Source organism: Pimephales promelas, chromosome 16 (assembly GCF_988280905.1).
Source record: "Pimephales promelas chromosome 16, fPimPro1.hap1.1, whole genome shotgun sequence".
Taxonomy (NCBI): Eukaryota; Metazoa; Chordata; class Actinopteri; order Cypriniformes; family Leuciscidae; genus Pimephales; species Pimephales promelas.
The window spans coordinates 23,904,699-23,920,810 of record NC_142784.1 but is presented as its reverse complement, the minus strand read 5'-3'; the positions used below and the strand labels follow the sequence as shown (position 1 = coordinate 23,920,810).

The following is a 16,112-nucleotide window of genomic DNA, read 5'->3' as shown; positions in this document are numbered from 1 at the left end:
AGAAGTGCATCGGAATTTCAAAGCTAAAATTCCAGAAGGAACCCAAGATTAATTTGCATCTGGCTTTTATATATGAATCGATGTCATTTAGTATATTACAACCAATATAGACTTTTTTGTTATTTTTATTTTTTATTTTTTATTTTTTTATTTGTATGTAGGCCTATGCATATATGGTGGTGTAACTGGACTTTAAATTTGTAGGGTGTTTTCCCATCAGCCTTTGTTTCGACCGGAAGCTTCTCTGAGTCTGAGGAGGTGATCATCATCCAAGTCTAAAATGGCAGGAGCAGACGGAGACGATTCGCTTTATCCCATCGCGGTTTTAATCGATGAACTGAGGAATGAAGATGTTCAGGTAGACATCAGTATAAGAAAAATTGGGGTTGATTCATATTTATATATAAATCGCGATTTGTTAGCATCCTCTGTCATTACGCGAACCGAGTTTCTCATACAGCGAATCATTTACAAAAGAACTCGCTTTTTCTTATCCTTATTGTCTCCTCCTTGTCTTGTAGTATTTTGTTTTTGTGCAATGAAAACTGTGTGTGGATAGAAGTTGGCCGTCATAATAATCGTGAAATTGACCGGCTGTGTGTCAAAACGTAACAGTTAACTTAGTGAGCTGCCTGCACAACGTTACTTTGCGTTTTTGGCGGCCTGGTAAAAGGTGTACACTAGGATGCGAGTTTGACACCATGTTTTTCTAGTCTATGGTTTGACATGATCCAGTCTTATGTTTTTAAAACTGAACTGACGGACCCCAGGCACTGCATATTTTTATGTCCCCCCTTACCTGACACACCCAAGGCAGGTCTTGAAGCCTTGAATAATGTGTGTGAAGGAGTCATCCAGAATGTGCAGTGTTGAGGTCCTCAACTGCCCTCCAGTACTATGAATTAGAGCCACTGATCTAGATCTTTATGCTTAAAGCAATGAAACATGATGTTGGGCAGGGTTGCATCTTTAATTCTGTGCACATCCTTAGTTGCGGTTGAACAGTATTAAGAAGTTGTCCACTATTGCTCTGGCACTGGGTGTGGAGAGAACACGGACTGAACTACTGCCTTTCCTTACTGGTAAGAATTCAATTCATCCATCTGCATTTGCTCTGATTCTGAATTTTTTATTCATTTTTTATTTTTGATACAAGTTAACTGCTGAATGGCTTTTGTTTTTAATTATTACACATCATTTTTTTTTCTTCTGATCTGCTATTTTTTCCTGTTAGATGTAATATATATATATATATATATATATATTTTGCTATACAAATTTAACAAATATTGTAAAACATTTTAAAATGCAAAACAAAATGCAAAACAAATTAAATTTGCAACAATAGTCACATGATGTAGCAGAAGTAGTGACAAACGTTTTCTTCCATGGCTACCCATCAAAGCTATATGCACCTGTCTCTCGACCTCTCTCGGCGCGGGACAGGTGCATATAGACCATTTCACAAGATGTAAACAACACTGGTCCAGAAGCACTTCCTGTTTCAGTTTTTTAACACTACATAAAAGCTGGGATAAAATACAACCAACAGAACATTTAAAATTGAATCAAAAAGTTAAACAAGCATCTTTAAGATGTTTTCTTTACATGTGAAATAAAGAAAACAGTTACAAACTGAAACAGGAAGTATTTCTGGACCAGTGTTGTTTACATCTTGTGAAATGGTCTATAGCGGTGACCGGTCTCGTGGCAGCCCTTTTAGTTTGCAATAATAGTCGTAATGTTAATAGCGACATCATCTTTTCTTTTTTATTGTGAAATGGTTTTATAAAAAAAGAAAAAAATGATTAAAGGCAGATGTGAATGTAAACTTGCTGCAGATTGTAAGAAAGACATTGGGATTCAGAAGTATTTGAAATGGAGTTCTAAATAGGTCTCTTTTTCACCAGATAAAATTATGACATTGTAATTATATTACTGGTAAATGTTACTGGTAATTCAGTAATTCAGCGCATGAATGAATTTTTCACTATAACTATATTATTATTACTATTTATTTAAAATAGATTTTTTTATTTTATACTAAAATATCATACTGGGTTTTCTTTTGGTTCACAAGCAAACTTTTGTTATGTTAATTGGGGTTTAACTACTATAAAAAAAACTTGTACAACCAAATATAATAAAATGCACAGGAAGAGAAAATCTAGAAAAATAACTACCTTTTTTTTTTTTTTTTTGGTTTTTAATGATTGATACTTTCTTACTCCTGAAGGAAATTCATGGATTGTACTACATACTGTTGGTTATTTACCATTTGATGTTCTTTCAAAGATCTTGACATCAGTTACACTTGCTTTTAGGAAGTATTACTTGCCAAAATGTCAATTAGCTAACTAACATCCCTTCATCTGTAGACACCATATATGATGAGGATGAAGTTCTTCTTGCCTTGGCTGAGCAGCTCGGGAGCTTCACTGTACTTGTTGGAGGTCCAGAGTTTGTGCACTGTCTCTTGGTAAGTGATAAAAGGCAAAAGAATCGGTTAAATAATAGGATAATGACCAGATGAGTTTTTAGTCATAGATTATCTGGTGTGGAGAAAACACCTTACTGCATGTTTTCATCCTGCACTTTTCCTCCTCAGCCTCCCCTGGAGAGTTTGGCCACAGTGGAGGAAACGGTTGTGCGGGACAAGGCCGTGGAGTCTCTGCGAAAGATCTCTCAGGAACATTCCCCCGTAGACTTAGAGGTGCATTTTGTGCCACTTATGAAGCGTTTGGCCAGCGGCGACTGGTTCACCTCCCGAACGTCTGCGTGTGGGCTGTTTAGCGTCTGCTACCCTCGTGTGTCCAGTACTGTTAAAGCGGAAATCCGTCAGTAAGTTCAAATGATGCCTTGTTTTGATGACGTTCTTTCAACATCACTACACTGTGGTCATGTTCTTCAGTATTTATTGATATGGTTGTCTTCACAGGCACTTCCGCACACTTTGCTCAGATGACACTCCCATGGTGCGTCGTGCTGCCGCCTCTAAGCTAGGCGAGTTTGCTAAGGTTCTGGAGCTGGACTATGTTAAGAGTGACATCATTCCTCTCTTTACAGCACTAGCATCTGATGAGCAGGTACGCTGGTACACATTTGCTTACAGAAAGACCGTTTATTGGGGCTATTGGTTGGGCAAAGGCATGATGCTTGCTTTTTTTCAGATCTGCTCATTTATTTAAAGCTGCAGTCTGTAACTTTTTTGGGGTTAAATCATCCAAAAATACATATTTGAGAAAATTCATAACCAGCCAGTGTTCAAAACTATCTGCTTCCCTTAGCTCTTTTTAATTCCAGTGGTACTGGTGGATTTCTGCGGGAGATTCGAGCTTGTCTTTGCGTCATTACGTCACATCTGTACACATAAAGAAGGAGTCTCGGCTAGTATAAGCTATATTGCGTCATTACGTCACATCTGTACAAATAAATAAGGAGTCTCGGCTAGTATAAGCTATGTTGTGTCATTACGTCACATCTGTACACATAAAGAAGGAGTCTCGGCTATATTGCGTGTGAGAATGTTGGAGGTAGAGATTTATAGCCTTTTCTAACAGCACTTGATGTAATTAAACTTATCAATTTGATGGCGGATCCAGCTTGCGTAAAGTTGATAATTACGCAAATGATTGCAATTGCAGTTTTCGAACAGAGATGGCGACAAAGAGGGAAAACCCCGGATTGCAGCTTTAAAAATGCGATTCAATTTAATATATGCTTAAACTATACATCTATTTAATAATTCAATTTTTTTTTATTATATAAATATATTTTATTGAATTTATGTAATTGTGGTCATGTGTGTTGTTTATAATATACATGTATGATATATTTTATTATCAGGAGCCACAAAAATTTCCCCATTGCATTATTATACATTATATTCAACATAGCAGTTTAATGTAGTAATGTCACTGGAACTCCATAAACGTTCATTTTGTTCCTCACACAGTACTCGTGCTTTCAATGCAGGCATTCGTTGGTTCTCTTACACCGATAAGCCGCGCGCACATTCTCCTGGTGCTCGCTATGCTATTAAAACGTGTCATTACCGTTTTCACCACACATTACATTTTTTAAATGGTATATGCATTTTTCAAACCCAACATGAATATAAAGATTACATTTCCAAGAACTTGGCACATTTGTTTGAAACAAGATGTTTTTTTTTTTCTTTCTTTCCTGTGGGTGGAAATTGCATTCTTATGTCATTAACCCAGACGTTTACTTTTCTCTGCAGGACTCTGTGCGTCTTTTGGCAGTAGAAGCTGGTGTCAGCATTGCCACTCTCCTGCCACAGGATGACTTGGAGGCTCTGGTCATGCCCACTTTACGTCAGGCAGCCGAGGACAAGTCTTGGAGGGTGCGCTACATGGTGGCAGACAAGTTCTCAGAAGTGGGTACTTACGAAACGCATATTTGGCCGTTATCCACGTTTCCTCTGAGACTTGAGACTAAGTGGATGTTTTTCTGTTTGTGTAAAGTTGCAAAAAGCAGTTGGCCCAGAGATCACCAAGAATGATCTGGTCCCGGCCTTCCAGAACTTGTTGAAAGACTGCGAGGCAGAGGTCCGGGCTGCTTCTGCCAACAAGGTGAAAGGTGAGGTGTCCCTTCTGCCAACTTCTCAAAGCTTGATTTCTCTATGAACACAGCCACACAAAAACAACATTATTTCATTGCCTGTTTATCTCTGCAGTATTCTGTGAAAATTTGCCTGAAGACAGCAGGGAGACCATCATCATGACTCATATTCTGCCATGCGTCAAGGTACACATTTTTTTTTTCTCGCCCACTTGTTTATGAAATTGCGTGTGGCTGAACAGTTATGCTGCACGGTGCTGGCCAAGATCTCAGGAGGGGGTACTAAGAAAGCTCAAGCTTGTTTTTTGATAATGTGATATCATATCTGGGAAGGTGTCCAGGTTGTCTCTACAAGAGATCTTGCTGTAAGTCTGGTTGTTTTTGTGTTATTTTGGGGGTGTTAATATATTTGCCATAAACAAGTGATAGATTTCTTAATTAATGACAAAATAATTGCGGTAAAGTAGCTCATACTTCAAATTTGCTTTCATGGTTCAGCATGCACTTGTGTCATCAGATTTAAGATGAACCGTGGTACATCGCCGAACATAGCACATATTGAACCTTACCGAAACAGCGACCCTAAAACGGTAATAGTAACGGAACCGTGAGTAATTTAAACCAATACACCCCTAATTCACCCCTAATTCATATATTTAGGTCATCATCAGCAGGTGAGTTAACTTAGGCCAAGTTCACACTACAGGATTTTAAGCCCGATTTATATCCGATTTGCAAATCGTTGAGGTCAAATTGCGGGGGATTAGCGGACGATGAACGCTTGCCAATCTGTTAGTATGAAAGAGCCAACAACGCAGCGAAAACGCTCCCAGAAAAATAGCCTGCTAGATATCCAGAGCCGTTGCGCGAGTCAACTCAATCTCAGTGATGTCATGAGTACAACCATTCAAAGCAACGCATGGGTTGAGGACACCAGGTAAATCTTAGTTTTTATTTATTTATTTATTTTTTTTCTCAGAGCAGATTGTTGCGCAAACAGTGTGCAGCAACAGTGTTTCTGTCTGACGTCCATATTCAAGTGTTGGGTTCTCTTCTTCGCTGGGTATAGGCGCACGTGCTGTTTCGCGTCATTTCTGGTTCGTTTTATTGCTGGTTTTTTATGACAAAATGTGGTTTGTAGACAAGATAGAATCGTTGGGTGACAGAGTTGTTGTCAACTCGTTATTTATTTGATTATTTTCCTGATTTAGACCGTACCATAGTACTGAAAGAGCTCTCATTAGAGTCAAAAATGATTTGCTCTTATCATCTGATCGTGGTTGTATCTCTAGGTAGTGCGTTGTCAACTCGTGTAGTGAGTTACCTCCTGTTGTGGATCTATCACCTTGTGTTGTGTGGTGTGAACAGCTAAACAACTTGAACATTCCTGATTTCACTGAGAGCAAGTCATATAGTGTGAACCGCTTTTAAAATCATGTAGTGTGAACTAGGCTCAAGTCTTTAAACTGTCCATCCTTTCTGAGGTCATGGGCAGCAGGGGTCACTGTTGTTATCCGTTACACCCATTAGTGAGCCCATGTCAGCAGTCTGTCTCTAGGTTTACTGTAGCCTCAGCCTAGGATTAGGTTTTTATTATTTTTATTTCCTGGTATATGTATGTGACTGACTAAATTGTGGTTCTAGATGAAGTGAAATGGTATTTTATAAATGAAGCTGCAAGGCTTTTAACAAAAGCGTGAAAGAGGGACTTTGGGGCAATGTCTGTTCAGTACAGTTTTACTGTATTAAAGGGATAGTTCACTTTGAAATTAATTTTTGGTATATTTTAGCTTACCTCAAGGGCATCCAAGATGTAGGTGTCTTTGTTTCCGCAGTATTTTCAATTTTGATATTTTTAAGTCAAACCGGCGTTTTTGTCTGTCAGTTATGTAATGCAGGTCGCATTATATAACTGACAGACAAGAACGGTTTGACTTTAAAATATCAAAATGGTCACCACCTCAAAGTCCAAATTAAACATGATTTAATGACTTGAGTATGATGAGTATAATGAGTATGCCTTGATACTTTTTTTTACTCTCAAGTAACTATTAAGATTTATTACTCTTATTTTGAGTAAGTACTTTTAGTTGAGTAAAGTTTTTGGATCCGCTGCATTCTGTCCACTTTAAATCAGACACGGAGATATAGTAGTGTGGTAAGGTTACATTTATTTGATTGAATCATAACATTTATTTGAATTAATTAGCCAAAAGAGAGCGAAAAAAAGATAGCTTGTCTTTAGCAATGATGCGGTGAGTTGAATTGAATAGTTGAATTGCTGAAAATCAGTGGCGTTACCACCTTGCTGAGTAATAAAATGGGGCAATTCAATAGATATTTATTAAAGTCGCTGGGCAGCGTTGACAAGTTTCTATGTTCCTGTGTGTGTGCTAATGAAAGCTACTCATTAATATAGAACTGTCATTTAAAAGGTTTTATTGCACACCTGCCAACCAATTAAAAGTGAATATTCAGAAAGACCATGGTATAAATTAAAATATTAGATAAAATGTATTTTAACAATTTTCTGCCAAAAATACTTGGAAACTAGTATCCCCCTACCAAAAAAGTTTAAACAAAAAAATGACAACAAATCTTCTTATACATTTTAAAGGAGATGCCATATTAATGCATCAAGATTTTACTGTAGTAACTCTTGCTGCCATGGTATATTTTGTAAGTCTGTTGTTCCGGAAATTTGTGAATTTAATCAATCAGTTTGTCCAGAGATCTGATTCAATGAGTCGGCTGCCACATTTACATTTATTCATTTATCCGACGCTTTTATCCAACGAGAACAATAGAAACAATGTGCAGGTGCTATGACCCTTCCCAGTTTAATCTAACGCAGTACAAAAAGAAGATAAAGTGTTGGTATTAATGGATCAAGTCTTGCAAAAAAAGATGTGTCTTCAGCTGTCTCTTGAAAATGTTGGTGTTGTATGTATTCACATCTACTTCACATATGATGTAATTATGATTGGCCCTTAATTTTTTTTCTATTTGTAGTTAGTGTCTTATGGAAATATACCAAATATACAATATAAATATATTTTTTCCTGAGTTGGACTACAAAGAACAGTGAAACAGCCTTTGGTGTGCTTGCTTGGGATGCACAAGGAGTTCTTTGCTATTAAGTGTGTCTGAGAGTCTCATGACCTGATGTTTGCAAACGGATTCTCCCTCACAGATACAAGCAGCTTTCTGCTTACTTTGTCAGCTGGTGTGATCGGGAATTAGCATATCCATACAAGCCACTCGCTGAAACAGCAGATCAAAGATAATTCAGGTTTTTGGACCTTCTGCAATGTTTTACAAACGAATAAACGTCCAGGTTTGCAGGCTCAAATGGATCCCACCCAGACTCCAGTGATTGGGTTGGAAATGTTTAGCCAGCAAATGAATCAATATAGGGAGCCATGGTATGATTCTAAAACAATTTTAGATGCATTTTTTTTTCAGCGATAGTGTAGGCGAGTAGTATGAATGACTCGTTGCCAAATTGTCTGTAAAGTGGACATAATTATAAAATGTTTTGATTGATTTGTATTTTCTGAAGATTTATTCAGAGTTGAGATGTGATTTGATGGATATATATGTTTTTTTTCATCCCATTCTACAATGACCGTCTCTCTGATTACAGCTACTTGTAAACGAATAGCTTGATTTCAAAGCCCTCAAGCCTCGTTCTCTTCCCTTAACAGGAGCTAGTGTCTGACACAAACCAGCATGTGAAGTCTGCCCTGGCTTCTGTCATCATGGGTCTCTCTACCATCTTGGGCAAGGACAACACCGTAGAACATCTGTTGCCTCTTTTCCTGGCCCAACTGAAGGACGAGGTAACCAACCGGGAGCTCGCCCTAGTCTCTCATCTGTTTCTCTCTTACTCCTGTGGTCAAAGCTCCTTCTGATTTGTTTTTTTAGAGCAGAGACAACAGATGTTAATTTTCCAGGTCTGATACCTTGTGTTGAGCTTAAGGGATGTTTCCTAACGGATCGTCACTAAAGTCCTTGATTGATGTTCCTTTTATTGGGCTCTCATCCATGAGCACTCTCTGAGACGTATTAGCTTTTAGATTGTAGTAATAAACTCTTAGTCTGTTTTTAAATGAAGTTGAACTTTGGCCCATGCCAAAACCAAAACCCATCCAAACGCTTTCCTCCTGTGTTTGTGTTCCCTTCTGTTTTATTGGACTCCTCTCGATTGTCAAACACACAATCTGAAAATGTAAAGAGCTGGGCTCTGTGAATTCCGTCCTGAAGTGTATTTCCATTGGCCGCTTCTCTGTCCGGCTCTGTTTGACTAACAAACTTTGTTGTTTGGATTTTAGTCAGTCATCACCAAAGTGCACTTGCTCAAGCAAGTCATCAAATATTTGGCAGCATGTATGCATGCTCTGTAACAATATCACATGAGTGTGGCGTCCTCCTGGAGCCTTTTAAGGAAATATAAAAAGAGACCTTTTCTTTTTCAGTAAAATTCATACATATGACTAACTCGTATGATTACAAGAAATTATGATGACTTAAAAGCCATGAAATGAATGTTGCATACTTTCTTCAAGACATGTATAATACGCCGATCTTATTGTGCTTGGTTAATCTTTCCATGTTATTGTTAAGGAAGTCTTTGACGGTCTGTTACCAGGCTAGCGTTGTTTAATCCTTCCTTGAAAAACAAAAACATTTAAATTGTAAATTTAAACCAATTAAACATTAAATGAATTCATTCATTTGAAAAAGTAATAATTTGATTAATTGACAAGTTATTTAAAGATTCATATATATTTTTCATTTGATTGATTTAATTATAAATATATTGTGGTGTACTATTTCCCTGTAGTGCCCTGAGGTGCGTCTGAACATCATTTCGAATCTGGACTGTGTGAATGAGGTGATCGGGATCCGGCAGCTCTCTCAGTCTCTTCTGCCAGCTATAGTGGAGCTGGCTGAGGATGCCAAGTGGAGGGTTCGACTGGCCATCATTGAATACATGCCATTGCTGGCTGGCCAATTGGTTAGTCTGAGCACCACTCTCGCATTTGCTTAGAGATTGATTAGATGGATCTTGAGTGAACAAAAATAAATAATCTGTCATTTACTGACCCTCATGTTTCAAACCTGTTTATGTTCTTTTATTATTTAAAAAAAAATCTTTTTTTTTTTAAATCTATATTTTATGAAGCTCTTTTCCATACAATTTAAAGGAGTAGTTCACTTTTAAAAAAACTTTTGCTGATAATTTACTCACCCCCATGTCATCCAAGATGTCCATGTCATTCTTTCTTCAGTCGAAAAGAAAATAAAGTTTTTGATGAGAACATTCCAGCATTTTTCTCCATATAATGGACTTCAATGGGAACCAAGCGGTTCAAGGTCCAGAAGACCGTTTCAGTGCAAACTGTTCAAAGGGCTTTAAACTATTTCAGACGATGAATAAGGGTCTTATCAAGTGAAACGATCGCTCATTTAATAAATAAATATCAACGTTTAAGTTTTATAAGCTCAAATGCTCGACTTGCTCTGTTCTGTGATGCGCGTTCGTGACTCCTATTCAAACTCGTTCATCAAAATGAACAAATCTCTTCCCGAGTCAACTCGTTCATTTCGTTCGTTGAATGAAGCAAATGACACGATTCGTGAAAAGATTTGTCAGACACAAAAATAAATAATCATTTCCTGACTCTCATGTTTCAAACCTGTTAATGTTGTTTTATTATGTAAAAAAATTTTTTTTTTTAATTATTTATATTTTATGGAGCTCTTTTCCATAAAATAAAATATAATTAAGTGAATGTTTAAACTCCCATAAAGAGTGTACTACTAATAAACTAATTTGGAATACATTTTTTTTCCAGCTAATTATTCCTTTTAAATGCATGTCATGTAATGTAACTATATTCCTTTTGTTTCTAGGGAGTGGAGTTTTTCGACGAGAAGTTGAATTCCCTGTGCATGGCGTGGCTCATTGATCACGGTAGGGCTTCTTCTGGGTCTTCGTTTTCCAGTGTATGATTATTCAAAATGATGTAAAAAGATGTATTGAGTTATTGACAACAATGAACCAAAACGTTTAAACTGTATAAGTTCAAGCAGATGCATTTGCTTACATTTGAAGACAGCACAGCCAAGACGTGAAGCAGTTGTCTCTGCCTCTCTTCTGTCCTACTCCTTCCCCAAAAGGAGAAAAAGAAATGCATGTATCTAGACTTTTCTGTTCTGCTCTGTTGGACAATTACAAGAGATCATTAAGACTCTATAACTCTTACCCCCCTTCTCTCTCTTTTACTTATATGTGTCTGTCTTTATTAGGGGCCTTTCTTTTTATTATTATTCTGCTTTTGAAGTGTATGGCAACCCATAAAACAACTTGTGGGAAAATTATACAATTTGGCACATAGATAGAGGACAGGTCTGAACATTAACCACATTTTAGAGTCTTTAACTCAATCTCTAATGCCACCAACTGTCCATAGTTGCGGTCATGTTTATGCTAATACGTAACTTTTGAACCATAAGGGCTAGAAACAAAATTGTTTTGCCTTGAAGGTACTCTGTCTCGAGAGAATTGTTTGCTGAAAATTCAGCTTTGCCATCACAATATCAGCTTCATAGGTGTTTTTTTTTTTAACAGATACGAATTTAACTCCCTGCTGATCTTGTTTTGAGTGGCATGTCAATGGTAATGAATGTTTCAAAATTGATGAGCCTCTTAGTAAATCTTCAATTTAATGCTTGTCGGAATGGTTATCATCTTGCTCTGAACCATGTGCTGAGTAGATCCTGCTGTTCAGGTGTTTTGCATGGTGATTTTCAGTGAGGAACTTGACCACACCGTAGTTTTTTTATACTGTACAAACTGTATATTTTATCCCATTACACTAACCCTATCCCTAAACCTACCCATCACAGGAAACATTCTGCATTTTTGCATTTTCAAAAAAAAAAAATCATAAAGGTGTTTATCCATGGGGACCTCAATTTAGGTCCCCACAGTGACCCCATGAGTCTGTTTGCATTCAAGTTTAAGTCCCCATCGGGATAAAAAAAAACATGTACACGCGCACACACACGCGCACACACAATTAAACTCTGACACAGTTGTAGACAAAGGGCCCAGATGGGTTACATCACTGGAATGTTGTTGTATATCCTGTGCTGCTGGGCCTGTGCTATCGTCTTGCATAAGAGCTCAGAGCCGAAGCGGTGCTTTTATCGGTTCTGTCATGTGTAAATATGAACTCATCTTTCTGACAAATACACACAGGCACATATGCAGAAGGTACACGGTGTCAAATGGATTGTCTCGTTTTGTGTGTGTTTTATAATCCTCTTTTTAAAGGTTGACCTACTTCATGAAAGTGCTTATCACATTTTGGCTGACTTGAACTATTTCTTTTTTTCTTTCTTTCATAAGCTCTGTGGGGACCAAGAGAGGGGATTTGTCATGAATTTTAAACTTTAAATAGGATTGTCTCAGGCAATTTCCCAGCCTTTTGAGAAAGGGGGTTATGTCATCGTCTGACTGATTTGAAAGAGCCGCCCGTCTGATGTTAAGTAGATTTGTGATGCACAATTTCACAGGATGTTTGTATGTATTTACTAAGGTAAAATGGTTTAGATTGTGATCTCTATTGGGGTTATTGTGAAGTAAGGGAGAATGTAATCTGTGGGGGTAATGCTGAGCACCAAAACAACGTTGATTTAAACCAATTAGGTCCAAGTCTCATACCAGAAATCTGATCAAACAAGCGATGAAAGCTGAAAATGTCAAGTATTTCAGTAAATGTTACAGAAGTAAATATTTCAGAAGAATTTATTTCATGTCTTGTCGTCTTTGAGGAGGAAAACCAAGGAAAATTATGGACCTGTTGGATAAAGAGTGTGGTGTACTTAAAATTCGTACTAGTAAGGTAAAGATTGTTGTCATCAACCCTTAAAGGGACACTCCATAAATCACCGTTTTGACTTTAAATTGGGATTTAAGTAAAAATTTTCTTAAAGGTTCTTGCTTTTATTGTGTGAAATTAATACTAGCAGGATACTGGTGAATCTTGCTAATTATAAAAACAAATCTAGTTTTCAAAATTTATTCAATATACAGTGGAAAAAATCCCATTTTATTTTTGTATTTGTGTGTTTTGTATGTTTATGCGTTTTATTTATTTATTTGATCATATTTATTTAATGGATGTATTTTTAATTGATCCATTTCAATTCAATTTAATACATTTATTAATTTGTTTTTTTAAATATATATTACATATATATATATATATGTATAATTTTGTTTTTCTCAATTATTGTTTAATGTCACATTTTGGAAGTAAAATGGTTTGTTAATGCTATTTTATATTGAATTTGAGTAACGACTAGACATAATAGTGGTGGTTAGTGATGGTAAGGTTTTACAATAAGATTTTTGTTCTGTTAAGGATAAGTGACTACTTGCTCACAAAACTGAGGAATGTGTCTCATCAGGTTGTATGGCAGTGAACAAAATCTGGCAGCATGGACTGAAATATTTGTGATTGCAAAGTTTCTAAATGGCGTTGGCCCACAGCATTTATTTTAGTATGCGCGTTAACAGAAGTATCTTTGCCGTGTTTTGCAGTGTATGCCATTCGAGAGGCTGCCACCGGCAACCTAATGAAGCTGGTGGAGAAGTTTGGAGCAGAATGGGCTGAGAACACCATTGTGCCCAAAGTCCTTGGCATGGCCATTGATTCCAACTACCTGCACAGGATGACCACTCTTTTCTGCATCAATGTAAGTATGGATAGTCATTTCATCAGTACCTGGTGTGGCAAGATGGGAATAACTGGAAGCCTTTTTTTTTCCTTTTCTTTCTTTGGGTCAGGCTCTGTCTGAAGCATGTGGACAGGAAATCACTACCAAGCACATGTTGCCTGTAGTCCTCAAGATGTCCACTGACCAAGTGGCCAATGTGCGCTTTAATGTAGCCAAGTGCTTACAGAAGATCGGGCCAGTTCTGGACAGCAGGTTTGTTTAAATAGCTGCCTATACCCTATTGTTGTTCATGGAATAAGCAAACATACAGCTATACTAACATTGATGTATCCCACAGTGCTCTGCAGGCAGAAGTCAAACCAGTCCTGGAGAAACTAGCCACGGACCAAGATATGGATGTGAAGTACTTTGCTCAGGAGGCTTTAAGTGGTACATATCCCTTAATCTCTTTAACCTTCAAGCATAAATTTACTAGGATCATTTTCATTCTCCTCTTTTTGTTTTTCTTCTCTCTCTGTAGTTCTTGCATTGGCTTGACTGACTTCCTCTCCACATCCAGTGAAAAACTGACAACACAAAACCTGTTGCATTCTATTTATTGTTCTTTTTGAATGATTAAGTATTGTCTGTTACTTCTACTCTCAAAGATATTGAATGTTCAAAGGATGGACTTTTGGTTAAGTAACACTGTTAGAGCAGCTCGGTTCTGCATGCTTGTACAGTTTGAGCTTAGATCTTCTCAAACATCACCCGTGAGCCATTCCTGTACATTCGTATCATAATCTGTACATGCCTGCTTAAGCATGCCTTTTGCTTTTCTTCAACCGGAGCTCATCCTGCCAGTAGCAGATGGTGCAAAATGCCTGTTTATTTGCTTTGATAGATTTGCTAGGGCACAGCACATTGTTTACACGTGTTCCCTCTCCAGAGGGGACAAAAATGTGCTCACATTGTTTAACCGCAGAATCCTCTTTGTGCACTGTGTGAATGGGTAATTACTGGCTCTCTTGAAATTTGCTTTATGCAATGATGTCACACCTTTATCACAAGCTTTTTCCATCTAGGGACCATGTAATTGAATCAGTTGTGCTCTAACATGGGATGCACGTCTTAAACAGCATCACTCATTTCATTCACACAGTTTTGCCTGCAGGTTTGTGCCCTCGTTCGTCCTGAATATCTCCCTTTTATTGACTTGTAGACTTGCTTTAACTTTTGTGCCAATGAAATGTCTAGTTATAGTACAATTGTAAGTTGTCCTTCATCTTTTTATTTAAGTGGGGGGCATGTTAAAAGTGTGGTCATGTAATCATTGGGCTGGCATGGAGGAACTTTGTCTCGTGGAGGTTAGACTTAAATGAACACTATTATTCATTGCTCCAAACAGCTTACTGCATTCTTAGGAAACGACTTATTGTTCTGTTTTTGTTTAATTAGTTTGGGATATTGGTGTACCTTTAGTACTAAATAAAGTCATTTGAACCACATATCTTGCCGTATTCATCTTTAACGCACTCTTGCAGTCTAATCGCCACATGATTCTAATTGGAACTGGGTGTGCGTCAAACCTGTTGGATCAAAGAGTAAACTCGAGAGTTTGTCATCCTATATAATTTTAAAGATTAATGTGGAATCAGGTTTTTGGTCTCCTGATAAAGCGTTTTCTACTGTTACCTGGATAGTGATCTTATCGACCGCATTGGATTGCATGCTTTCGTCACTGAAATTGGCAAGAACTGGTGGTGCCGCACTCCTGAAGTAAAGATTGGATTTCTGAGTAAATCTTAAAATTTGAACCAACTGCATAGTTAAGAAGGGTAACACTATCCTGTATCATTTGAATTTAAACCCATGCAATTCTGAGGGCATGTGTTTGTAGATTAGGCAGACTTTAAAGGAGTTCACTTTTTTGAAAATTTTTTTGCTGATACCCCATGTCATCCAAGATATCCATGTCATTTTTTCTTCAGTCAAAAGAAATGATGGTTTTTGATGAAAACATTCCAGGATTTTTCTCCATATAATGCACTTCAGTTGGAACCAAAGTGGGATCGAATGCTCGAAGCTCAAATGCTCGCCTTGCTCTGTGACGCAGGTTTGTGACTCTCTTGTTCGAACTTGTTTGTCATAATGAACAAATCTTTTTCCGAGTCATTTGGTTCATTCAACCAAGGAAACGAACGAATTGACTCTGAAAAAGATTTGTTCATTTTTTTTTTTTGTTCATAAGTGCTGATGCTGGATCCAGACACAGTGTAGCTTTATTAACAAACTTAGGAACAGGATCCAAAAACACAACAAAAAAATGCAGGAGGGCGGAGAAGCATAGGCAGTCCTGGGTGAGGGACGGAGGGCCAGGCCTGTGCAGGGGAACGGGACCAGGAGGTAGCCAAGGCGGGCCTGGACCGTACAGTGCGGGCATACCAGACTGAGCCGGAGACCAGGGCGGAGCAGGACGAGACCAGGGCGGAGCAGGACGAGGCAAGGGCCAGGGCGGAGCAGGACAAGGCGAGGGCCAGGGCGGAGCAGGACGAGGCCAGGGCGGAGCAGGACGAGGCCAGGGCGGAGCAGGACGAGGCAAGAGCCAGGGCGGAGCAGGCAAGGGCCCCCACAGAGTGCCTCTCCCAGAGCCCAGTTGCTGACAACTGCTGGACCCATCTTTTGGTGAGTTGTTCTGTGACGTTGTGCGGAGAAATAGTAACGTTACTGAGGCTGGATCCAGACGCAGTGTAGCTTTATTAACAAACTTAAGAACAGGATACAAGACTAGAAAC

General features: G+C 38.2%; 1 protein-coding gene across 1 annotated transcript; it reads left to right on the top strand.

Moving 5' to 3' along the window:
- The first annotated feature begins 208 nt into the window (after nucleotides 1-208).
- Nucleotides 209-14,585, top strand: ppp2r1bb (protein phosphatase 2, regulatory subunit A, beta b). The gene is made up of 15 exons (XM_039670909.2): nucleotides 209-358; nucleotides 992-1,082; nucleotides 2,379-2,479; nucleotides 2,609-2,841; nucleotides 2,939-3,086; nucleotides 4,244-4,399; nucleotides 4,488-4,602; nucleotides 4,700-4,770; nucleotides 8,292-8,426; nucleotides 9,431-9,604; nucleotides 10,504-10,564; nucleotides 13,202-13,356; nucleotides 13,448-13,590; nucleotides 13,676-13,767; nucleotides 13,859-14,585. The coding sequence occupies exons 1-15, from the start codon at nucleotides 281-283 to the stop codon at nucleotides 13,873-13,875; spliced, it is 1,770 nt and encodes a 589-aa protein (XP_039526843.1). The 5' UTR covers nucleotides 209-280; the 3' UTR covers nucleotides 13,876-14,585.
- Nucleotides 14,586-16,112: the final 1,527 nt, after the last annotated feature.